We start from the raw sequence: 26,980 nt of genomic DNA, 5'->3' as shown, positions 1-26,980 counted from the left end.
AGCTCATAGTTCCATACTTAGGGCCATTATTAGAAGGCAGGATTGAGCTGGTCTATGACCATAATAAACTGAACTGAACTAAACTAGAAGCCCGGATGATGTCACATGTCTCAATGGCCTCATTTCCACAATGCCATCATGGTATGCATGACATTGTCTACTCTCTCTATGGATGCTATAATTCCATCAAATGAGTTTGGCTCTTACTGATTGACTCAGTTGTGCTCAGCATGTTGCATTCTTCCAACATAGGCTTGAGATGTTCCTTTGGGGCAGATGAGGAATAATGAAGATATAATGGAGGAAGGAGACAAAGGAAGAAGAGAATACCTAAGGAAAAATTAGGGGAAGAATGTCTTCAAGAAGACAACCTGTGCTGTAAATTATAAAAAAAAACTCTTCTGCCTTTTTCTCCTTTGCAGGCACTTTATAGAAAGTAGAAATAGACTATAAGAAAGATGGGAATTACATGGAAAATGCTGCACAAAATTCTGTGAATGAGATAGACTCAATAAAAGTTGCATCTGGAAGTAATCTCAAGGCTGCAAGATGCTGGGACTTTGTCTCCTAGTATAGAGGCAATATGATAAGTAGGATGTGTCCAGGTGGGGCATCTAAACAACTATAAGGCCATGTCTACACTAAAATCGATAATGGTTTTATACCACTTTTACTGTGGTCTGATAAGACAATGTAAACATAAACCTTTATTGGCATTAAAAGAACAGCAAATACAAAACACATTAACGTATCATGAAATTAACCAAAAGGAAGGCCGTACTCAACGAGAGATTTGTTTATGTTTACTTTTAAGAACTTCATCCAAGAATTTAGCAACAATTCTGTCAGTTTCAGGTACAACATTTCTCAATAGATACTGGCAGGATAGTACAGTGTTCACAGTGTTTAGCGGATATTTACCCTGTGAAAAGTTACTTCTAAAAGTAATTCATAGCGAGGGGATTCAAATAAGTGGCAGTCAAGAATTATGTGGTGAATTGTATCAAGACTGCCGCAAGAACAAAGCCTCTCGTGAGTGGGGATACGTTTAAATCTTCCAAACAGCACCTCTGAAGGGAAAAGAGTTTACTCTAGCCAAAAAGAAGGCCCCACGCTGAGATGGAACCTCAAGATCGTACAAAGAATGCACCATCTTACCCAAATGATTTTCTATACCTAACATAGCAGGCGAACAAACACGGCGTTGAGCAGGTCTAAATTTATATATTCTAGATCCAAAAATCTCTGTTTAATAGTTCTAAATACATAGGTTTCATCCGATAAATATAAGTCATCAATCGCAATTGATTACATTTCTGCATGAATTTAGTTATGCATTTCAATTTTCTTGTTTGAACCCTGGGGGTCCTTTGCTGAAAATTATTTGTTTAATGACACATAGAACAAAACCAAATAAGTAACAAGTTATCAAAACAACCTAGTACCTTGGTTAAGAGAAATGATTATCAACAGTTTTCTTATCTCCTCTCTCTTATAACAGATCAGTAGAAAAGGGCTGTGTTAAAATAGTAAAATGTGGTCTAGTGATATGCACTGTTATAGTCCATGATCAGCCAGCACACAGCAGAAGCAGCTACAACAGAAACGTATTCAAGCAGAAACATATTCAAGAAGTAAACCAGTAGTAAAGGATTCAAAGAAATGCTGTAAAGTTAACATTTTTATCAAATATTATTGCCATGTTAACATAGCAATTAAATAAGACTTTGCATCATATTTGTCTGACCACAAATATGTCTGACCACAGAATCACAACGTCATGTTAGGCCCACCACTTATGGAATTTAGTGGCTGCTTAAGGAATTGCAAAACCTGGTTTAGGGCTAAGTTCCATTGCATCTTAAACTATTGCATCTCAAACTATTAGTGAAGAACTTTTAATACATAAACAAGATGAGACAGTTCTGTTTCCTGCACTTTCCTCTGGCCAGTCCAAATCTAATTTTTTATTTCTCAGCACCATACATCCTTGGCAGCTGTAGCGTCTCCACATCTTTCCCACAACTGTAGACAATGCATTGTCCTTGGAGAAACCTTCTCTCTATCCAGGGCTCTGCCATGACTAAATTCCACCCATTTTGGGCAGTGGAATTAAAAAATGTGCTACATGTTCATTGTAAATCTCTCTATATCAGGAGGTAAAATATAGCCAACTGACTCTATTTCTTCTGTGTCATAAGGACATAGCTGATCATGGAGTAATGCAATATATCTCAGTTGGTCGTGTGGGTGAAAGGACATTAAAATGGGTTATGGTCAAAGGTTTTTCTATAGGCCATCTAAATGACATTAGACAGGTACTGAGTTGGTGCAAAATCATTTATAGGTCCTCCAGGAACAGTCTGGGCGAGAAAGCCTCCCAGTGATCCTTTCTTTGTTGCTCTAAGTCTCACACCTACTGTGTAAAACAAGATTTAGCCCTATCAAATTCCAAAGCACACAAGGATGGGATAGAAAGCCCATACATTTAAGCCAACCTCTTTCAATTACAAGTTTCCAGGCAGACTGGAAATCATCCAAACGGCTTAAAAGCTCATAGGATTTTGAATAAATTATTCAATGAATCTGGGTCACAGTTGGAATCCACCTCCAAAAGATGTTAGGTACATCATCCTGTATCCTACAAATGGCTTGAAACTATTAAGATTGGCCTGCCCCCAAACTTCCCAGTCCTTGTAAAGATAGGCCCATATGGGACTTGAGAGATGACTTTAGCTCCAAAACGTTCATAAAATTACTTCCTTTAGTGCAGGGGAAAAAACAAAAACAATAGCAGAGATGCTTCTCTGGACTATTACTGCTGCCAAAGCATATCCTAGATTTTCAGACTGATGCTTGCTATCATCGAGATTTCATACAAAGTAGGACAAAGGATTGTGAAGGACTACAGAATTCTCCAGGTACCTTTCTGTTAAAAAAATGACTTGTTTGATCCCTCCTCCATCTGACACTCACGAAAAATTTCTTCCTAAAGTTGACAGGCACTTTGGAATGGAGAAGGCTATCGGATAAAACTAGGTGGGAAAGAATAATCGGACAAAAGATGCCTGTATCTGATTATCAGTAATATCCCATTCTCTACATCGGAACTCTGGTGTTAGTGACATGTTTCTTCTATTTCTCATAGCTATGAAGAGGGTACTTTTGGAGTGCAGCGGGGTCAGGCCCCACCAGGAATCCAGAAAAAACCAACTCATCTCTGATTTCTGACCTGCCTGACCAGAATTAAAAAAATGAGGCAGGATAAAGAGTCAGTTTGGTCTAGTAGTTAAGGCAAAGGGCTAGAAACCAGGAGTCTGTGAGTTCTAGTCCTGCCTTAGGCCTGAAAGCTGGCTGGGTGACTTTGGGCCAGTCCCTCTCTCTCAGCCCAAGAGCCAATCAGGCGTAGTAGGAGAGTTCTAGTCCCGCCTTAGGCACGAAAGCCGGCTGGGTGACCTTGGGCCAGTCCCTCTCTCTCAGCCCAAGAGCCAATCAGGTGTGGTATGAGAGTTCTAGTCCTGCCTGAGGCATGAAAGACAGCTGGGTGAACTTGGGCCAGTCGCTCCCTCTCAGCCCAACTCACCTCACAGGGTGGTTGTTGTGGGGAAAATAGGAGGAGGAGGGAGTATTAGGTATGTTCGCTGCCTTGAGTTATTTATAAAAGTAACAAAGGTGAGATAAAATAAATAAAATGAAATGATTTCACTCTTTCCCCCAAATATTCAATGCAATTTTTAAAATTGGCAAATGCCTATATTTGAGGTTCTCTTTGATGCCCAAGCCTACGGGGCTCTGGCAGTTCCCATTCTACTCAGATTGGCCTAGGATGGGATGCTAAACACTTCTCTTTGTGACCTTTCATCTCCATAAAAACTGCACCTAGGTTGCATGTAGAAATGAATGAACATGCAAAGGAAAATCGGTAGATCTTAAATGTTATTGAAACCTCTGCCAATCAAGTTCTAAAATTAATAAAGAACCCTTTACTAGATTGTTACCTCTTTATCACCGCTTTCTTCCAGAAATGCGGTATGGGTACCAACCAAGGCTGCCCAGCATCACCATTATCTAGGCCAGCATTTGATCTTCAAAAGAGGTCTACCAAATGGCCAGGGAAGTTCATCCACAAGGAGTGAAAATAATGTCCATTCCTTGTCTTCTCTAGCCACTAATGTCCAAAGCTATGCTGCGTCTGTAATTAATAAGATAATAAGGCATACTTGACGGCCATCAGTACTTGATCTACCTCTTGTGAACTGAACAGCATAAAGTATTACGCTATTCCCACACTCTCGAATCATACATTTCACAGGATAGCGATAATTGCAGGCTATAATTGTTGGAGGGGAGCATTCTGAAAATTGTGCCATGAATGCTTATATAAGGGTAGAGATAGCAACTACCTTCATTTTTCAGTAGGGAAATCCTGATCCATTCAAGAAGTTTTACTTTGTGGGCATTTTCTTGTTTCTTCCCCAGTGAAGTTAATAATAAAAGAAATGCTCAGAGTTTTTACCATTTCAGACACAGATGCCTGAAAGCTGCACTGCTAGCATTCTACTGTATCTGCATGTTCTCTGCATTTTCTTCCAGAGAGGTAGCTCAATAATTTAATACATGATTCAACTGAATAAAATAAAATAAAATAAAAATTTCCTGCTGCTTTACCATTTCTAATCTATTTTAACATTCAGAGTACTTCTACCCTATATATCTGGAACAATGCTGATAGCTATACTGGGCATGCTAAATCGTGTTTTGTTTTTTCTCATTGCCTCTATGCTAGCTAGTGGGGTCTGATGGTCTCAAAACAGGCAGGATGACATTCCCAACATCATGACTGAAGCCCTGCCCCTTTTGCACTAGTGAGATGAGTGTAGAAAAGAGGTAGGGCTTCAGTTGTCATGCTGCACCTGCTGGACAATACCTGTTGGCTTTTCCACCCACCCACCAGCCACTTTCCAGAGGATATATGCTCATGCTGGATGTGTGATCAAAGATCACTATTTCAGAAAAATAATAATAAAAAAAATTCTTCCTAGCATTTTCTTCCTAGCTCCTGATTTATAGATTGATCTACAGATGTATTCTCCCCTTAGCCTCACTGGTAGTTTGTCAACATGAAAAAAGTACCCCTTTATGAAAGGTGATGGTAAGGGAAGACTGATCATTGCAGTAAGTCTTGTCAAGAAGGATCTGTGTGATTCACGCCTGGGAAAAGGACAACTTTCTGAGAGAAGCAACTACCCAAACATAATCTAAGGGCAGATGTTTTATTGTAAGTAGACCAAACTGAACTGGAATGGCCAGACTGTTGGAGAGGCCTTGAATCCCCTTCTCCTCCATTGTTTTTCAGTAGATACTGCTGCCCCATCAGCTGCTAGTTACCTCCATTAACAAAGTGTATGGATTCCTGGCTTTTTTTGCAACTAAACTGAAGGAGATTGCAACCCATCTAAACAGGGTTCCTCAACCTTGGCAACTCTAAGCTGTGCGGACCTCAACTCCCAGAATTCCCCAGTCAGCAGTTGAGGAACCCTGCATCTAAAGAAGCTATATACGTATTGGGAAAGAATCAAATACACAGGTTTCTGGGCCATCGTATCGTCAAAGGTTCTAGACCAGCCTTCCCAACTTGGTGCCTTCAAGAATTCCCATGGCTCATCTAGAGGATATAAGGTTACAAGGCTATTTTCAGGAACTGAAAAGCTACAGTAGAACCTAGGAAGTTAGGCCCTTCCCTTATTGCCCAAGTTATGCAAGGAAGGATGGCCAATCTCACTTTAATTTTTAAAAATGTATATGATCCTTTACAGCTGGTAAATAGTACCAGTTCACTGGTGCCACTCACTGACATGATGAGGCTAGGTGAAGAGGAGGAGGAGGAGGAGGAGGAGAGAGTGGTATCATATCTCTACTAGGCCCATGTTTGACTGTATACTTGCCAATATTTCTCAATCAGAAATAGGGATATAGTTATTTCAATGTACCCTGCATAGCACATGTATAACATTTCTATTCAAGCACAGGCACAAATTCTCTCTCTCCAAGCTCTAAAGTAATAATCTTTATTTATGTCCAAGAAAAGGCATTCCTATAAGGATTTCCTCAGGTTTACAACAAGGAAGGAATCTTCCACAGCCTAATCCTGTAAATGTCTTTAAAAGTAACCTTCCAATTTTGAAGGGCCAAATTTAAAATAAATAAGAGACCTCCAAGAGTTAAGGAAGGATACAACTGCACACCCTACTGATGTGCACCTCAACTGCATATGCCTCTCTTCTATAAGCTAACATAAACAAAATTGCCTCAGGGAAAAAAATTGAAAACATTGCATGCTTCATCTTGCATGCATTGATAGTTGACCAAAGAATCATAAATGTTCTGCTTTGTTCCTAGCTGGTAGTGTTGTGGTGAAGGTGTTGGACTTGAACTGAGAAGGCCCAAATCCAAGTCCATTCTTAGTCCTGGAAGCTCACTGGGTGACCTTTGGGCCAGTCCTTGTCTCTCAACCCAACACACCCCAGAGGACTTTTGTTGTGAGAAAAAAAAAAATGGGGGAGAGATTGCTATACACACTGCCTTATGCTCCTGGAGGTAAGGTGGGGTATAAATCTAACATATGATCATATTAGCTAAATAGTAAACTGCCATGGTCCTGGATATGGAGGGAACAGTTAGCTCTAAATTGCAAATGGAAGACAAGTGGCTAAAATTGTTGATTTACTGTTTTTATCATTATTGGGTGGCCTTTGAAAAACATCATGAGTCCAGCAACAGGAAGAAGGTAAGTCCTCCATGGATAAAAGTGGCATCCAATGAGCAAGTCCAGATTCTGAACATCATCATATCATAACTGTTCAAAGTAAATATATTGTTTGAAACTTGCGGTTTTCCATAGCAACATTTAACTCTTTGAAAAATGTGGTGGTCCCAGGAAATTATGACTGTTGATTGATATGACCTTGTTTGATCTGACTGATAGAGATGCCTTCCTATTCCCAAACATCAAACCCAATGTACCATTCAAAGTCCTGAATAACCTTCAAGATTAATTATGAAATCAGTTACACAAACTCATTTGATAGTACTTACAGAATATATGCAATAACTCCAATGGACCAACAGTCCACTGCTTTGCTGTAGGGTTTCTGGGCAAGCACTTCAGGAGCTGCAATAAGGAAGGAGGAGGGGAGGGAAATCAATAAATGAGAGAACATCCAATGAAATTGGCCAAAATCCAACAAAGAACTCAAGGCGTGTTCACTGCAGCATACCCTCCACTCTATTCAATTGCTTCTAAATGGCAGCAGGGAATCCATGCCAACTTGTAAGAAATATACAGAAAGACAAACTCTGAAACTTCTGTAACAGATTCCATCATCAGTCACCCCTTATTATCGAAGAAAATGTGCAATTCCGATGAGCAGTTGGAGAATGTCTTTTATAGCATTCCTTATTTAGCCAGTAGCAGAAATGGTGTTAATAAAGGTCCATAGTTAACTATCAGAAAGGTCCATATTCTGTCACCACTATCCTCTCCGCAACCACTTGCCAGAAGAATGCCTAAAATCAGCAGAAATGTGCAGAAATATAGGAACAAGTGAAGCTGATTTAAGATAGAATCCTAAGTATCCCAGTAAGTTGGACCTACTTCCTAATACATGTGATCAAAACTGTAACTTTATACTAAGTCAAGAATATTCTTCTATGTATTGTCCACACCGAATTAGCAGTGACCCTAGTTTCACACAGGAGTCTTTTTCAGATCTATGTACAAATGTCAAGGCAACATCTGGGTTCTTCTGCATGCAAATCTTGAACTAAGTCACTGAAGTACAACCTGTTTCATGGTTCAGAATAATAGTTAGTGTATCAGAACAGGATAAAATAACACTATGGAAGGATGACCAGAATGTCAGCTTATATTCTGGAAACTACTGTTATCAAAATGAAACTATTTCCAGAGACTTCAACGAGGTCATAGCCATAATCACTAGGTCCACAGATTATGTTTCCATGGAATACATATCATAGACGTTGTCTGCAGCTGCCTCCTGTCTGAAACCTTTGGAAAAGCATCTTCACGTTTTCTTCATGCAGGGGGATGTTTTGAAATCAGAGTAGGAATAAAATATAGTCCAGTTCCACAAAGGAGGGGCAAGGATGATGTGGAAGATGGAAGCCAACTGTGCCCCTCCACCCGAAACTTAAATGAGTCCCCCTTTGGGGGGAGATGGGTGGTGACAGAAATTCGAAATATAAAATAATAAATAAATAAATAAAACTAGCATAAGCAAAGAGTTGACTATTTAATATGGGGCCATCCATCCAACTGTTGATGAGTATGAGCCATTCTGATTGCCATCTTCTTGGCTTAGTCCCCCCAACTCACTGTTTGAAATGTTGTTTTATTTTTAAATGGTGAATCATACTAATGCACAAATCTTTAGGGAACTTGAAAAAGAAGTATTTTACAGCAGCTCTAATTTAGCGAGGTGGTTGGAATCTGGATGATTTTCAATAGATTGGCAGGATATCTGGCTCTTCACTGTCTGGTGGAGTGGGGTGGGAATCATGTCAAATCCCATACAGAGAGGCATGACATAATGCAGCATCCATATTTCTCTGCTCTAAGAGCTTAAGGGAAGGTGGACTATATATACCAAATTCTATATATTTCTTCCTTCAGCACCTGAGCATCTGGACATGGATCTTTCATAAAGCTAACACACTGCATGTACTCATCTAAAGTGCAAAGGTCATTGAGTTCAATTCCCAGTACAGAGTTTGAATCCCATAGGCCAGTGTTTCTCAACCTTGGCAGCTTGAAGACATGTGGACTTCAACTCCCAGGATTCCCCAGCCAGCATGTCTAAGGAATCCTAAATAGGATGAAACTGGTCATGTAGTGCCTGCCTCCTAGTGGTGTAAAAACACCACATAGGATATACACTGGGTAAAAATAGAGAAATCCCCCCACCCAAGAGTGGGTGGTGGAAATCATCCAATTTTTTGCTCCTAAGTCAAGTTGTTGAAAAGGAACACCCCGCAAAAAACTGGGGACAAATTTTTACTTGAATGGAACTGTGAATTTGACTCTGGAGTGTGTCACAAATTCTTAAATTAAGCAAGATTCCTTCATTTTTTGCCTCAGCACATCTGCCTGGGCTGTTTGTAGACTTCAGGAGAAAAAAATTAGATCCTACTGGCCTGTCATTTATCTGTCTTCGTGATAATTCATACTGAGGACTAAGAAACCTTGGCAGCTTCATAGCAATGTGCTGCCAAATAGAAAATTCTGAGATGACACAACCCTCTAATGCAGTGTTTCTCAAACTTGGCAACTTCAAGATGTGTGGAGTTCAACAGAATGCTGGCTAGGGAATTCTGGGATTTGAAGTCCACACATCTTAAAATTGCCAAGGTTGAGAAACATGGCCCTAAGGCATTGTCACTTTTCCTGCAGGGAGATCCGTGTGGGATGCTACCCCCTGCCAGAAATGTCATTGTTCTCAAAGTACATGCTAGCTGTCTGCCATTCTCAGATTAAATTACAGCAGGAAGAGAGTGAGAACAATTAAGGTTGAACCAAGAAGTATTAAGCATGTGAAAATCTGTGCCTTTTGGGGGGCAGAAAATCTCGCTTTCTATAAATTAGCACTGCACACTCAAGACATTTAGTGGCAAGTGCTGATTAGCAGTATTAGGACTACCTATAGTGCCATTTAAGTTCACAGCCCTTTAGAGATAATGAAAATGCAGATCTCTGCCTTCAATCTAGGAGCAGACACAAGGGACAGAAAGCGGAAAGGTACATATCAGATACCAGACTAAATAGAGGACACAGAGTATGCAAGTTGGAATGAGTAGCTGCCTTATCTCTATCATGAGCCACCTTCAGCTCAACTGTGCAATACTTTTCACAATAAGATTTGGAGCCTTTCCCTAATTACTGCATATCACATGTGTATTACAGTATCATCAGCAATAAAGTTGCATGGTGGGGGTCTCTGTCTATGGTCTGATTTTTGCAGATTTGATTGTCAAATTCATTGTTTGTAGCATGTTGTTCTTGCACAAGAAATAACAGTTGATGGGAGCTGGTGTAGTTAAGGTGTCTTCAATTACCATCTTTCTGACATACTTTGATTAATTTTTATTTCTACAGTTGATCAAGCCCTGACCAAACACTGACCCATTTAGATATGCAGCTCTCACAGAGGAGCATGGGTCTTAAAGTAATTCTAGAATTCTGGATGCTAACACACTTATGACTTGTTACCTTGCAACTCACTGTTTTTAAACTTGAGGAGTAGGTGAAGATCAGACATGGGCTTCTGCAGATGTAAGCAAGTGATAACATGTATCATTGGTCATAATGCATAATTTGCGTGATGGTGTCATGACATACATTAACACCATTGTGGTTTCTACTGCACGCCTATGAGATCAGATATACCACCAATTTGTAGAGAACAAGGCTAGGCAACAGCAAGACATTGGCTGCATTCTTACATTCCTCTTTTTATCCTCCAAATGATGATTGAATAGTTTGGGACCAATAGCCAGTTCACAAAACTACTACTGCACAACGCTTATTAAAACATTTCTTGATATAATCAAAGCATAGTTTGCTATTGATACTTAATGTAACTTTAATTCAAATAAGGTCATTATAAGATAGCTACAATATATAATGCATGCAATAAATACAGAGTCATAATCAACTAATTGCTCAATACAAGAAGGACATCAAGCTTAGTCCCCTAAGCTAAAATCTACCTGTTATAAAAACTCAGCTAAATACAATATATTATGTATACAAATATGTCTATATCTAATCAATTTCAATTTTCTAATCTCCAGTAACTTTCACAAAACAACAAAACAGGATTCAATAAAATTAGATCATTGTAAGATAAATCCTCCCACTACAGTAGGAAATTACACTGTTTATAGCCCATTCTTCAATTCTCTTAACTCAGGGGCTACATCTGAATCAGCACACTATGGTTTAAATAAGACCTTCAAACTATGATTCCCAATCTTGGTTTGAAAAGTTTGTACAATACATTGTTCTCTGGTTTGTATATAGCAGCAAATCATGGTTTGGAGGGTTTATTAAGCCATACATAAGATACGAGGAGGAAAGCCTACTGTTTGTTCGTATTTCTTCAAACCTCTATGTCTCTCCTTTGTAGGCATTTTAGAAAATCATTACTATGATTGATTATGTGCCATCAAGTCATTTTTGACTCCCAGTGACCACATAGATTGATTTTCTCCATTAGGAACTGTCCCTAACTTGGCCTTTCAGGTCTTTCAATGGTGTCCCCACCACCACTGTAACTGAGTCCATCCATCTTGCTGCTGGTTCTCCTCTTCTTCTCTTTCCTTCTACCTTTCCCAGCATTAGAGCCTTTTCCAGAGAGCTGGGTCTTTGCACAATGTGTCCGAAGTAGGATAATCTGAGCCTGGTCATTTGTGCCCTGAGTAAGAAATTCTGGGTTGATTTGTTCAATTGTTACTATAATACAGCATAAAGAACTGTCATATCATGTAATTCTGCTCCTGAAATCACACGTGTTGAGTATTCCCTGTAGCATCTATGCAAAAAGTGTAGATGTCTGTAGGGATAGAACTGTACACACAGAGATCTGAATCCTACTAGGAACCCCATTAGCACATCCTTTGGATTATACTGTATAGAAGCCTCAGTGCACATACCATTTTACCTGCAAAAATCTTCTCTGCGGATGTTCACACTGTGTGCGTGAATACCAGATACTAATTTGGTATTTGCTTGCTTGGGTTTGCTCAGTACGTCTGCATTTCTTGCTTACCGCTGTGCTAACTTAAAAACAAATGCTGGACAAAGTGAATATGCAACAGAAAACAGCTACTTTTGCTACAAGACTGTGTTCCATCTTACTCAGAAAAGTGACTGGATGCATTCTGTGGCTCTCCCCTCCATTCTTCTGACAGTTTTTACATAACAGGAAAGAGAGTAATCTATGCAAGTGCAATTCTCAGCAGTAAACATCACAGAATAAAGTTGAGATAAATGATGTGAGCAAAAGGGGTAAAAGATCAGTCGATTTCTGTCTTCAGTGACCTGAGTGCAGACCTAACTCTGGCCAGCAGAAGGAAATTTTAACCACAGTAGAGATTAGTTTAGACACTGCCTATTACAGCACACAGGGTTTTTTTTTTAAAAAAATGATGAACTACTTTGTCAGCTGGATTTTGGCATCAAAGAAATGTGGTGAAATTGCCTGTCAGAATGAAAGGGCAAATATCCTGCAGGAAGAAAATCAAAAGATATCAAAGGTCCAGCAATGGCCTACTGCAATAAAAATTCACTGCATTCCTATACACTTCAGGGGGAATTGGATCAAATCTTAGAACAGGGTAGTTAAATGTCAAATTAATGAAATCCCAAGAGCCAATCTCAAAAAATGTGAATGCACCCATCAAATGTGAAATTGGAGGTGATGAGATACACAGAAAATACTATTGGAAGCTATTGGTATTATGTTTTTAAATGTCTTAAAACTATGAAATCCATAATAAAAATTTAAAAAGGCAAGAGTGAGCAAAAGCCTTTTATGGGGATTGCTGTGATTTTGTCAGCTCAATCAAGAATTCTTACCTGACTGTTTTGCAAGAAGAAAATAAATGGTAACCCAAAACGGAGAAGTACCTGCTGAATTAGTTTCCTTTCCTGCCATGGTCTTTATATTGGAGAATATAAGCTGCATTTTAAAATGAGTCTGTACAGCAGTTTAATTTAAGCAGCTATGATTTAACAGTGTTTTGAACAAGAATCTTCCCAGTTCACAAATGGATGGAAAATTCTCCGGCAAATGCAATTTATTTGTCAGAAAAGCTCAGTGGCATTTTATATCTATTCTGGTTTCCCTCCTCTTTTATAACTCTCTTCACTGGAGTCGGAATAGATTCCAAGATAGACTGTCTTGTCCACAGAGAGCTTTGCTTCTACAAAGCAAACTGCATGTCTGTAGAAACTCTCATTAATATTTCGCAAGTCACCTGAAAACCACTATGGGAAGGTCTGTGTGTGTGTCTGTGTGTGTGCAAGCTTTTGGCAAGCTGTTGTGTGGGTCTGTGTGAGTGTGGTTCCAACTGCAGCACCTTCAAGATGTATCTCCATCTACCATCCTTTGCATATTTGGAATAAGAGTGGTTTGGCATCATTGGAACTGAATAAACATCATCTAGTCATTCAAGAACATCTTGATATCTTTAGTTGGTATGTGCTTATATCAAGCATAGTACAAGACCTGTTTTCCCCCACAACCACCACCTTGGGAGGGAGGATGGGGTCAGAAGAAGTGGCTGGCACAAAGACAACCTGTGAGCTTCCATGGATGAGGATAAGATTAGAACCTGGGTCTCCCCACTCCTAGTCCAACATCTTCTAGTGGTTAAGCCAACAGGCTAGAAACCAAGAGACTGTGAGTTCTAGTCCCGCCTTAGGCCTGAAAGCCGGCTGGGTGACCTTGGGCCAGTCCCTCTCTCTCAGCCCAAGAGCCAATCAGGCGTGGTATGAGAGTTCTAGTCCCGCCTTAGGCAGGAAAGCTGGCTGGGTGGCCTTGGGCCAGTCCCTCTCTCTCAGCCCAAGAGCCAATCAGGCGTGGTAGGAGAGTTCTAGTCCCGCCTTAGGCACGAAAGCCGGCTGGGTGCCCTTGGGCCAGTCCCTCTCTCTCAGCCCAAGAGCCAATCAGGCGTGGTAGGAGAGTTCTAGTCCCGCCTTAGGCACGAAAGCCGGCTGGGTGACCTTGGGCCAGTCACTCTCTCTCAGCCCAACTCACCTCACACGGTTGTTGTTGTGGGGAAAATAGGAGGAGGAAGGAGTATTAGGTATGTTCGCCACCTTGAGGTATTTATAAAAATAATAAAGGCGGGATAAAAATAAATAAACAAATAAAATACCACACTGGCTGTCATTCTTTGGTTAGTTCTGGCAATGCTAGTTGCCTATGTGCCCAATGCAAAGCCATTCTGTGGGCTACAGAAACGATGGTTCCCTCTTCCTGTTGAAAAGCTACAATGACTTTTTTTTTTTTGCAAACGGAAACAGATGTTTTGAAGAGGAAATCAAGTAGCATTAGAAAGAGTATTAAAAGCCAAAGCCTCCTTCAAGCCAAGCTCAGCTCCTGGTGACTTATCCACGTAGCTTTTTTGGCAGCACTACGGAACTGGTTTGCCGCTATCTTCTTTTGGAATATTTTTCTTAGATCTACAGTAAGCCCTGGGATTTCTGGTGGCCCCCCATCCCGCTACTAAAAGAGGTTCAACTTTGTTTAGCTTCCAAGCTTAACAAGGTCAACCTGGTGCTGCTACTTGTAAGAAACTTTCTATTTATAGTGGGAATTATGCTGGAAATGGAATGCATGCTTCTTTTTAATAAGATTCAACAGGTGATTGCTGAAGGTGTTTCCCTCCTGACTTGCAAATTTGGTTATGCAAACCTTCATTGGGTGGCTGAAGAGGAGTTCACAGTGCCAAGCCAGCCATTGTAGCACACAATAAACATAGCAAAACAGGTGTAGGAATCCTGCCTGTAACTTCTCAGCACATAGGGCAATGCACCCTCTATACTCATGGTATTATACATGACGGCAAATGATCTACTGTCATGTCTGATCTCCACAATCGTTCTTTTATCAATAGCTACTGCCAATAACTACCACCCAAACCACTTTGGGTGCCTGAAGGTTCAGGGAGTCAGGATTGTAAGAATAATCCATAAGGGTGGGAGGGGGTTAATTTGGAAGAAACCATCATCACCATCATTAGGGGGGACTGCATAAGATATGCTGCTCCTTTGGGGAAACTCATTATTTACCTATCCTTTCAGGATAGCAACAGAGATTCAAATTACATTAAGAAATACAGAAGTCTAAATGTTTAATATGATTTTCTTTGTGTCCATATGACTCTGCAATAAAATTAAGGGGTATATATGCCACTCTGAGCTTCTTGGATAAGGGCAAAATAAAAATGCAGTGAAATAGAGTATATAAAATATTCTGTCTATCTATCATATACTATATATTAAATATATTACATCAATTAATGGAATATATATGCAATCCATCTAAATGTCATTTAAATGAATACATAATTTTATTTAGACAAAGTAACATATGATTAAATAAATTATTTAAATAAGACAATATACCTCATTTAACTACATTTTCATCCTAATTTAAAATATACTCTCATTATTCTACAGTGACCACCATTTAATTTGCTTCTGTATGGTGCATAAGTAGAAAACCTATTAAAGATGATGCTTGTTCCCAATTTTACTTCAATGGTCAACTAATCAAATTGTTTTTTGACTGGTCAGATGCCAAGTTATTCTCAGAAAAAAAAAAGGTATTTATTTTACTGATGGATTTCAGAGAGATTAGGAATTTTGCTGTCTTTATTTTCAATGCAATGGTTTAAATCTAGGTTTGTTTACAACCAGGGAGATGTACTTCGGGTAATTCTCTCTGTGAAGGGGAAAGTAAAATTATATGCCTGGGAATATTAGGAAACTGCTAATAATTGGAGTGACCCTGGGACTCAGAAGGTCTGCCTGGAGGAGGAAACAGTGGGGAAAATCCTGAAATATCTCATCATGTATAGTAGCCATGAAAAACTAGTGGAGGGCATAATCCAAGAATGCCAGAGTCATTTTCAAGCCTTTGTCCCACGTTGCCTGGGTAACAAGCTAAAGAAGGAAGAAGAAGAGCTGGCAGGCGCTGGAAATTAAATGAAACATAAACCACATTTCAACTGCTGAATAAAGTTATTGACAGTGGATTCTACATATGCCTGTAGAGAATGCAGAGAGGCTTGTTCAAAGAAGATGGACACCGTATTATAACCCTAGGGCAGAGAATTCATTGCTCTGTCAAAAAATGTCTTGAAGAGCAACAAAACTGCACATTCAGCCCTTTCCCCTTTGATCAAGCAGAGCTCCAGATTACACAAATAGATCCAGCTGCCCCCCAGGAAACTCAGGATTGCCCTCTGGATCTTGCTATGCAATATGGTTTAGCAGTCAGGATGGACAGGTTTGGTGACCCTGGTCATTACTGAAAGCTGCCCAGGGGACTCTGCGTTATGGGGTGGCATGCGATTGCAGCAAGTAGATCCTAAATGCAAATGGCCTTTGTGTTTTAGCTAGATAAGGAACAGCTATTTGTGATTCATAAGATAAGTTAGGGCCTCATTGGTCACCTAGTCTGTTCCTACTAGAGCATGTTAAAAATTCATCACTAAATCCTGCAACTTCTCCATATAAATGCCTCTTTTCTTAAGAGTTACTGTAATTCTTCTGTGGTTTATAGAAAGCTGAAATATTATCAGTGGGATCACTTCAGTAGGACAAAAGACACAGAGCAGTAAGTAGCATATCATTATTTTAGACATTATAATTACTGAAGATGGATGACTAACGGTCATTACAGCTGCTTTAATGCCTCATATCCAGGTGCATCTGGGGGGTGGGGGGAGACAAAAGTCAAGATGACATCCACAGTTGTGCAATTGAACCCCACACCCCATCTACAAAAAGAGCAGATTTCAATCACATGGTCATGGCCACCATCTTTTTAAAAAAATGTATATTTATTTTTTAACACGTTTTACAGAAATAAATTAAGAATTTTTAAAATTTAAAAAAAAACAGGAAAGAAGTACACGAAAAAAATTACAAAAACAAAAGCAAAACAAACCAGCCAACAAACAAAGAATTAAAAGGGGGAACTATTGGTAAATTCTCACTTATTAATCCAATGTCAAACAGATTTCTAAATCTACATTAGGAAAAATATTAATGATTGTCTAAACATTACAAGTTATCATAAATATCTATGCTGCAGAAAACTATTGAGTCATTTTTTGATTAGTAAATAAAATTGCCTTTTCAAAAATGGGTAAGTCATGCATCTCTTGAATCCAATCCTTAATATCAGGAATATTACTTCTTTTTCAATTTCTCAAAATAATTCTCTTAGCAACACCCTAAGCCCAATATAACCATAACTCCTCAAAAACAGTCAAATTACAGAAAGCAGAAGGGCATGGATAAACTCAGTGAAAATTTAATGGAATGACTTGTTTCCTGACAATTCTCTCAGAAGGTCTTTATTTCCAGAAAGCTTTTTTTCTTAACCTCAACAGCAATACTAGAATACATGATGAGACTATTTTCTGAAAATTAGAAGTCAAAAGTTTTCGTCTTCAGTCACCTTCCAGTCAAGTGAAATGGGAGGAGGAGGAGGAGGAGGAAGAACAGCAGCAGCTGTTTCTGAAAAGCATATGGCTTCTGATCAACAATTCCCCAAACTCAATTTAACTACAGAAGCAATATGAAGTGTTCAACTTCATAGGCTGAAAGTGAAGAACAAGTTCTCTAACTGAGAAGACACAATAATATATACCACATCAAATCTAGTCTTTTATGCAGCAAAATAATAAGGAATGTATGGGAATGCAACAGCAACTTTGTGCTAAACAGTAAATGGCCTCCTTATACCAAGATTACAAATATATAATCTTGTATGCATCCCCTTGTGTCCTCAGTTCCAGAAGAAAATTTTCTCCGTGGAGAAAATTGTATAGCATTTCTTCTGAAATTTCAGGGCTGGTGTGTTGCTGGCTTGGTTAAGGTTGCTGGCTGGGTATGTAAACAGGGCTTTACTACTTCTGGACCAAGTTGGGAACAACTCTAAAAATTAGCAGCATCTACAAGGATAAAGAACAATGTCAAAGGGCATTTTAAGGTGATACAGCCATTGAAAAAGATGATTGGGATGGGGAAGACAGAGATTCTATGTGGCCTTCCTCAGCTGTTGCTGTTGTTTTCTGGAAGCTGGAAATACCACCTTTTCAACACTTGTAATGCAAGAACCAAAGCAATCAGAGTTTGCTAAGTGCCTTAAGATGATGTCTGCACATGCAGGATAGATGGATCTTTCAGGTACAACTGATTTGTCTAAAAAGAGATTCTCTAGGATCAGATAGTGAGATTGTTGAGCAAATGACTGTGCACGGAAGACAAACCATAGAGGACAAATCCATAAAATAGTGATGTACGATTTTTTTCAAACTACTGAACCATTTCAAATTTGCATCATTCCATTTTAAATGCACCAAATAACTGTTTTCAGTGTGAAATGGGCTGATTCAAACATTTAGGGAGTTTTTCAAGTTCAAAACAGCTATGTTTTCAGCTGGAAACACTTCTGAGTCCCAGAGACCCATCATTTTGTGCTCAGGACAAGGTGTTCCAAATCTGGAAGAGTTAGATTCTTACAGATGATCCCTAGTGTATAGTTGGTAAACAGTGATGTGTGTATCTTGATTCAAAGGCCACTTAGGAAAGCTAGAGTATTATTCTGGGTAAAGGAATCAGTACATTAAATTTCTCAGTCTTTTTTTTTGTTCTCATAGAAGAGCTTATTAAGCATTTTTCTTCTGCAGTGTCATCGGCATACAGAATAACATGAAAATATGGTTTCCAGCTTTCAAAGAGCTTATCTAAATGTAAATGCTATGGAGTCAAAAGGGGAAGAAGAGGAAAGTGAACAGGACAAATGAGATGATTGTGTGCAGCTATTCATACTCAGCTTTAGCTTCAGTAAGTAGTGAGGACTAAGACTGAATGAAAAGGCTGGATTTGTTGAAGTGGTTACAAAAGAAATACCACTCAATCCAGCTATTTTCATTTCATAATTGGGTTCCTTTATGTAGAATGTTTATTAATCCTCCAAAGCATAAATAATTACCCAGAATTATATAATTCAAAGCTTCTACAAAGTAGAAGGATGTGTTTTCGGACCAAACGTATTAAAGTGTTTATCCATTTCTTCAAAACAAGCAGAAGAGACAAATCTGTTACTACCCTAGATGATCTCCGACTTTGAATAATTGAGACAAACCTCAATTACGGGAAAAGAGTTTTGGGTAACTCTTCAGTGAGTAGTGTAGAAGCAGCAGCAAATCATTCGATGGGAGGAGATGGGCGGGGACAAATTAAATAAATAAAATTAAAAGTAAATAAAAACTTTTGCAGATAGATCAGATGGTGCTTATGTTAGTAAAGTGTGATGTTTCTAACATCAAATATAGATCAGACCTAAAAGATAGTTTCCTTCAAGCTGACCTCAGTCTTCTGGTGACTTCATGATCATGTCTGTGTAATAGCAATACAGAAGTGGTTTGCCATTGCCTTTTTCCATTATGTCTCTCCCCCACTTTCCTAATTTAGCCTAGATTTCTGGGTTTTGTTTTTTGTTTTTCTGGTGGTCTCCACCCATCTCCTAACAAGATCTAACTCTGCTTAGCCTCTCAGTCTAGACAAGAGTGGTCATGTGCTGCCATGTTAGGTAGCCAAAAGATAGAGTCTGGTGACCAAAACAGTATTGTTTCCAGAAGTTGAGTCCTACAAGAAGAGCTTTAAATTTTAATAAGCATCATAAGGGTGGGGGAGGTAGAAAGACAAAGATGGAGAAGGTGAAGATTCATGTTTAAATTTTTGTTTCTTTGAATGTAGGATGGATGGATGTCTACCTGTGAGAATGTGTGAGGGAAAAACATCTGTTCACAAAATTGGGACCATCTTCCAGACAGTTTTCAAAACTTTCCCCAACTACCAGTATATCCATCTTTGACATGGAAAAAATCTTTGAGCTCAAAGATAGGTTGACAACAGGCCTTTCATAATCAATTTACTGCAAGAAAGACTAATTGGAAACCTCAATAAACACATCTTGTATTTCATAGCTACTAGTGGTTCCCTTGGACATGGGAAAACAAAGAGAGAAACCTGGCCCTTTATAATTAATTAAAATGTGACATACGATATGGGGACTGTATAGGTGTGACCTAACTGGCTTTGGTAAAATAGCACAAATGAAGAATCGGCCACAGCTTAAAAGGGCATATTCATTTTAATCAGCAGCAAATGACACCTCATGAAGACTGTCCCCTGATGACATTACTTCTGTTTCTAATATGTCCCTGTCAAACAGAGGGTAGGAACTACTGAAATCAAAACAAAATAAAACTGGCAAGTTCAAGAAAGCCCAGCTTATTTCTACAATGCTTGCAAAAGAAGCTATTTTTGTGCTTAGTTGTGGCATCAAGATCAGCTCCCAAATCAAGTGGGGAGCTTTTTGGTCCTGTTCTTTCTTTCTAGATCCTGATGGACAGGAAAACCTCTTCCCTGAAGCTTAGAGGGAAGCGTTTTTTGGCACATCCACAGCTTTGTCCAACTTCCCTAAAAGTAACTCACGTTCTCATACACTGCAGCTAGCTAAATGCCCTTCCCAACCATACATGCCAGGGACACTGAGGAAATAATAGAACAATTTCCACATGACAGACATTGTAAGAAGAGAGCTGTGTTATCCCAAAATCAGAAAAAGTTTGGTAGCAAATTAACACATTTTTATTAAAAGGCATAAGTTTTGTGAGCTACAGCTCACCTCGTCTGATGCATGGATTTGTCTTTCTGAAATGGTGCTTCTGATTATTGCATTATTGGAACATTTGGGGCACTTACCAACATATCCTGGGGTGCCACAGGCTGTGGACATGACATCGCCTTTACCCTCCATTTTTGACAATCCAAAATCACTTATCATGATTTTAGATTCTTCATCCTGGCTGTAGTATAACAGGTTTTCTGGCTGTAGGGACAGTAAGAAAAGGAACTTGATATGCGAAGAGATCATAGAAGAATACAAATTTTGAGTCAAATAAGGCATGTTTCTAGTTTGCATTCCATCCAGTTTTTCAACATAAAAATATGTTCAAACTTTTGCTTGCCAGGCCTACAGCAGTGTATAGGACAGTGTTTCTCAACCTTGGCAACTTTTAAGATGTGTGGTCTTCAACTCCCAGAATTCCCCAGCCAGCCATGCTGGCTGGGGGATTCTGGGAGTTGAAGACCACACATCTTAAAAGTTGCCAAGGTTGAGAAACACTAGTATAGGAAGTCACTGTCATACCTTAATAAGAAACAAAATGTAGTTAGTGGGACCAGGAGTAACGCATCTTTAACAGATGTGCAAGGGACACAATCTTAGTAGTTACAATTAAACTACATCTACTGAAAATAATTTTCAACTGTTATAAAGAGGTAAACATGCTCTGTACTTCTTTGTTTGCATGGCTACAACTTGTAAGAAAGAAGAGCTTGCCCTCATGAGCTGTCCCACGTGAAAACACCACAGAGAATTACTGCCTGCTGCCTTCAGAACCTGGTCTACTAGTTCAAGAAGGATCCAGGCTAGCATCTTTGGACCAGTGAATGGGAGCCAAATTCTTAGCATAAAACACTTCATAAACATTGAACTTGGAGAACTTGGGTTTTCTTATAGCAAACCCTTGCATAGTACACCATCATGGAGTTGATGGAAACTACCTGGAGAAGACTTCAAAGATCTTGGCACAACAGGGATTTAAACTTGGGCCTCTCCAACTGTATGACACTTACACAGCATCATTTCTGCTCCCCAATCCTTTAAAATCTGGAATTTTACTTCTGTCACACTCAAATATTGAGGATAAGAAAGAAGGCACATCATTTCACTGCCAGTCCACCCTGAGCTGCTGCAGGTCCTAAAGTAGCACACACACCCAGAAACCCTTCACCCACTCCATATAAAAGGGAAATAAAATAAATTGCGTGCAAATATATACCCCACCTAATCTGCATCAATGCTTTATGTTGTATACATTTGTTTAGTCAAACCCAAAACAAACCACAACTACAGCCCTCTGTGATTCCTATGAGGAAGACAGGCAAAGCTGTCGGCTACACTGAGAAGTTCAAAAAGAGGCCCAGAAGACGGCAATGGCAAAGTACTTCTGTACTCTTGTCTAGAAAACTGCATGAACATGAGTATGAAGTCCGCAGAAGACATGAGTAACCTGAAGGAGAATTCACCTTTACTGGTACCCCCTTATCTGCTCAATTTCTTTTCTCACCTTCTATCACTCTAAAAAATAGCAAAGGAAACCACAATCATCCTTCCGCCAATAAAAAGTCAGAAGATCAGGCTCGGAAGGAAATGGAATATTGAGGAGAAATATCAGGAGGACAGGTTGGGTCATATACCTTGTGAGTGAGCCAGATGTGACAATGATGGGGTAAAAGGATCATATAGATTGACTCTCAATATTCACCTATGCTTGGCTGATGAGCAAAAGTTGCAAGCACCTAAAATACCAAAAGTGGGTAATGAAAACAAGTGTATTTGGATGGAGGTGCCTATCTCTTTTCCTAATATTATTGAAATAAGTCAAAGCCTTCTATGAGATTGCCAAAGAATTATATTAAGTAGGAATGTGCCAATTTGTTGACCCAGGAGGTACTGTTCTGGATAAAACAGACTTCTTTCAAGCTCTTGCCATGCCCAGAATACCTTAAACTCTTTGTGGTTTGGAAGATTCACTTCCAGAAATTGGCTATACTGCCTCCTGACCCCCAGCCCCAAATTTTATGGTCCAGAGGAAAACAGAGAATTCCAGAATTCTCCAGGGTGGTCTGCTTCCAGATTGATAAATTCTATACATCACTAAAATAAATGTAAATCTGGCTTCAGTCTGATGTAATTAGCTTTTGAAATATGCTCTTATTAATTCATTAACATCTAATAAATCCTTTCCTTAATATAGGCACTTCTGGAAATTCCTATCTGCTATGGTAGTTTTCAATCAATCAATTTTTATTTGTGATCAAAAACAGATAACCAGATGGTCTGTTACATTGGCCAGGAACTAAGTATCCTCAGGTTAATGTAGAATATTTCAAGAAAGTGCAATACTTTATAGGGATCAATCCTCAAATATTTAAATTACTACAGAGAGAGGGAGAGAAAGAGAGAGACTGCCAATATTTTCAGTAACATTGGAAACAGGCTCGCCAAGAAAGTTGTACGAATTCCGATCATAATTTATATGTTCCTTTTATAAACGCAATGTACGTTCCAGCCAGGGGATTCCAAGAAATGACAAGAAATGGATTGGATGATTTAATATCATTGCATTCCCTGGTCCCAAAACCAAGTTGGTGTGAGGACTTATACCACCATTTAAGGCAACAACATCATATTATGGGAAAATATGGGACTTAAACAAATCTTTTTAATGTTCTTGCCTCACGTGAATGTTAAACAATTCATGTGAGGCAAGAACATTCAAAAGGTTCACATAACTATTATTTATGTGACTGCAATTATTCAATGAGTGTGTGTGTGTGTGTGTGTTGCATTTTATTAAGTTTGCACACGTCCTTGGGAAAAAGTGCTTTGCAATGCATGGGTGTGCTTATGAACACCTCTTTTCCCATGGTTAAATCAGAAATTGTGTAATTGTTCAATCTGCTGGCTGTTAAAGCAGCCACATCTTCCAGGCTCACACGCTGCTTTGAAAGCTCCTCTAGGCTCTCTCCACATGTATGTACCTGTATAGCCACAGAGACAGCCAGGAGCAGCTTCAAAAGCAGCTATGTGAAAAAGACGTGGCTGCTTTAAAGATACCGAAAGCAATACCTCATACATGCTTCCACCTATGCTATTTGCCTTCGCCCTCCACTGTGCCTCATTGCCTGTATTTTGGTCACTCTGTGCTATTTTATTCAAGCAGCATCTTTCTTCTCTCTTTAAGTTTCCCCCTTCTGACCCCTCTCATTTTCATTCCTTCTCTCTCCCAAGAGAGTAAAGAAGATGACCTTGACAGAGATATGCAAGCTCCAATGCCAAGGCAACAAGGCGTAAAGTACTTTTTATGTCCAGAATGTCCAGATAATGTTTGGAAGTGGCTCAGACAGACACCTCCCTAATTCACTGAACATAACTAGGAGGAGGAGTACAATGCAGTCAGACTTGCAAGGTGCTGTTATTATAGCCGATCTCAATCGAAGCAGTTTTAGCCTTCCTATAGAGTTGATTTCTTGGTCTGGCCTCCCTGATGAGGCAGAATTCCTACCTCTTCCTGTGACCATTTAAAGGACTTCTTTATTACTTCAGTCCTGTCTTACCTTTTACAACTTCCTGTCTTGAGCAAATGATAAACCCTGATGATGGTGCCACTCTATTCAGCCCCAGCACTTGGAATTACAGTGGTTAATCGAGGTGAGAAAGAGGGGATACTTTTGAAAATGAGTGTATTTACGACAGATGTAGTATATGAGCATGAGAAAATCTGACCCAAACCCCTTACAATCCAAGACTGGGTTAGCCAGAGTAGACAACCAATGTTTTCCAAAAGCCCACAGCCAAAGCTAGGTTGTATGAACCAGGTTGTGTATGTTGGCTTCTTTACTAGCTAGTAAGAAAATTCCAATAAACAACAGCATCCCCACCTTTCTGCCTTACTGATTGTGCATACATTCCCTTTTGGATTAAGCAAATTATAAGAGTGCAGGAAAGAAGAAAGAATCAGGAAGCCACAGGAATCAAAGATTAACATATTTATATCCTGCTTCTTTATGTAATCTCAATCCTGCTTAAAACAAGGTTTATAACAACAATATTATTTAAAATATGATTTAAAAGGCCAATATTAATAAGAGTTAGTGACAGTGGAAGGTCAACAACAGCAACAAAGATGTATTTTTAAAAAGGACTTGAGACATCTGGTTTTGAGGATCTGGTATGCCATAGAAGAAAGGTAATTGTACAGGAAAATGCCACTTTAGAGAAGGCATCCGTCCTCCCCATGTCATTATCTACAAGCTGTAGATAGACTTCTTCTTCTTCTTCCTAGCATTTTCCTGTTATCATGGGGTCTCTTTTCTGGATCCTGAAACACCACTTTGCCCGATCATCCACATCCTCAGGGTGCAGACCCTCAATTTGCATGTCCTTATTGATGGTGTCTTGCCATCTCTGTGTTGGTCACCCATGTGGCTGCTGGCCATCGATTTTAAGATGGTAAACTATTTTGGTGGCAGTGGAAGGTTCTGCTCTAAGGACATGTCCATATCAACAAAGCCGGCTTGCTCTCATCTTCTCTGTAATTAATGACATGCCTAGTTGTTGTCAGATGGCATCATTTGTGACCTGATTGAGCAGGGAGATGCCTGATATCCAATGGAGCCTATGCATTTCCATAACATGGAGGTGCTCTCTATATCCTTTGTTGCTGCCCAACACTCGGTGCCATAGAATGCCACAGGGCGAACGATCGTCTTATAGATCTTAGATTTAAGACGGGTTGGTATTTGTTTGTCACAAAGCACACCGGAGAGTTCTTGGTAAGCTGTAGATAGACATACCTTCCTGCCTCTAAATATACAAGTATGGAAACAGGGATGGATGGATGGATGGATGGACGGATGGACAGATGATAGATAGATGATAGGTTCTTTCCCCCTTACTTTTTAGAAAATTGGTATCGATTTGCACAACACCCTTGCATCCTGGCTCAGAAGCAAAATGGCAATTAATGCCAATCTGTTAGCTCAGGCTCAGAGTGTGTGCAATAAGACACCCAGATTAGTAGACTGCTTACTACATTTCAGATTACTTGTAACTTCCCAGTCATATCAGGGGCATCACGATAATCCAGGCATCTGAATGATATGAATTCCAGTAACACTATTCAGGAACAGCTGGGGAGTAGCTGGTGACCATGCTTAAGATAGTAATAGGTATTTTGGGTCACCAAAGTCATCTAATGCTGTTCCAACAGTGACAGGATCTAGACCACCCTCAGACTATGGACCGGCTCCTTTGAGGTGCACTGCTGTACAAAGAAGATGGTTCCCCTAATTCCTGTAAGCACAATGAAACAATTGATATATCTGAGAAATTGATTTGTCTCCCTTGCGCAGCTCACCCTGTTTCTGGAGCATCCACAATAGGCACAGAATTTTGAGATTTATTGGAGCTATTTTCATTAATGGAAATTCCAAGTCTTATATAAATTAATCCCCCTCCATAGCTCTTTTTAAAGGCACATTTCATATTCCTCCCTGGTATGTATTGCTAATAAGATTAATTTGTTTAAAGAGCAGAGTCAAGGAATTCCTTCAGCTGAGGTGGCACAGGATCAACAGCTTATCCAAGCATAGATGGAGTTACTTGAGCTTGTTCTTCTGCATAAGGAATAATTCTCAGAAGCCATTCCCTGCAAATCATGTTATTTCAGCATAAGATTGACTTAGCAAAAGGCGATACCTCTAAGCCTACTACTTTATATTTTAGGCTTTATACTTTATGGGCTGACTTAGCAAAAGCGCTAAGCAAGTAATGCTCAAGCTGAATAGACAAGTAATAATTTGTCCACTACTTTATCCACTATTATCCTTCAACCTCAAAAAACAAAGAAATATAAGGGAGTTTATAAATGTTTGGATTTCACACCAGGGCCCCGAACTTGGACAAGTGCAATTGCATGTAAGTTACTATAGGACGATAAGGTGGAGGATGGACGTATTGAAAGTTCAATACGTTTTCCTAAAAGCTTCAAAGTCAAGACTATAAGGCTCTTCAGAGTAGCTTGTCCCTGTAGTATAGAGATACTGTTATGAATATTAATTAATTAATTAATTTGATTTACATATGCCACATTCTGCCACTTTCTCCAAAAATGAAATCCAAGGGACAAGACCCAACATAATGAATGACTTGTTAAGTATTCTTCTTCATCATCCTCACTATATGGTTCATTTGTGCATTCATTTATTCAGCGCAGAATCAATCCTAAGTGTCATGAGTACGGATGGCGAGCAGGGGGCTCCCATCCAGACTGTTAAGCGCATGCGTAGCACTGAGGAATTGGGCAGCCATTCAAAGAGACATAGATCGGGACCGCCTTAACCTTTGGGGTTTATATGTCTGGGTTTTTCCCACGCTTCTTCAGTTTGTTAGGATTCCTGTTATGTACAAGCAATAAAACATTAGAGACCAGTTCCTTGTCTCAGCGTGGTTCCTGGCTG

At 39.4% G+C, this 26,980-nt stretch overlaps 1 protein-coding gene across 1 annotated transcript in view; it reads right to left on the bottom strand.

Annotated features, from left to right (window-relative positions):
- CAMK1D (calcium/calmodulin dependent protein kinase ID) overlaps nt 1-26,980 on the bottom strand; it is a 225,370-nt gene that overhangs the window by 25,012 nt on the left and 173,378 nt on the right. The window contains exons 5-6 of the mRNA XM_063308179.1: nt 20,594-20,720; nt 7,096-7,171 (exon numbers count right to left, since the gene is read on the bottom strand). Coding sequence (XP_063164249.1) covers nt 7,096-7,171; nt 20,594-20,720 — 203 coding nt within the window. The remainder of the gene's footprint in view (nt 1-7,095; nt 7,172-20,593; nt 20,721-26,980) is intronic.

Source organism: Candoia aspera, chromosome 7 (assembly GCF_035149785.1).
Source record: "Candoia aspera isolate rCanAsp1 chromosome 7, rCanAsp1.hap2, whole genome shotgun sequence".
NCBI classification, from domain to species: domain Eukaryota; kingdom Metazoa; phylum Chordata; class Lepidosauria; order Squamata; family Boidae; genus Candoia; species Candoia aspera.
Note: the sequence above shows the minus strand (reverse complement) of the source record. Positions and strands in the feature narration are given on the sequence as shown.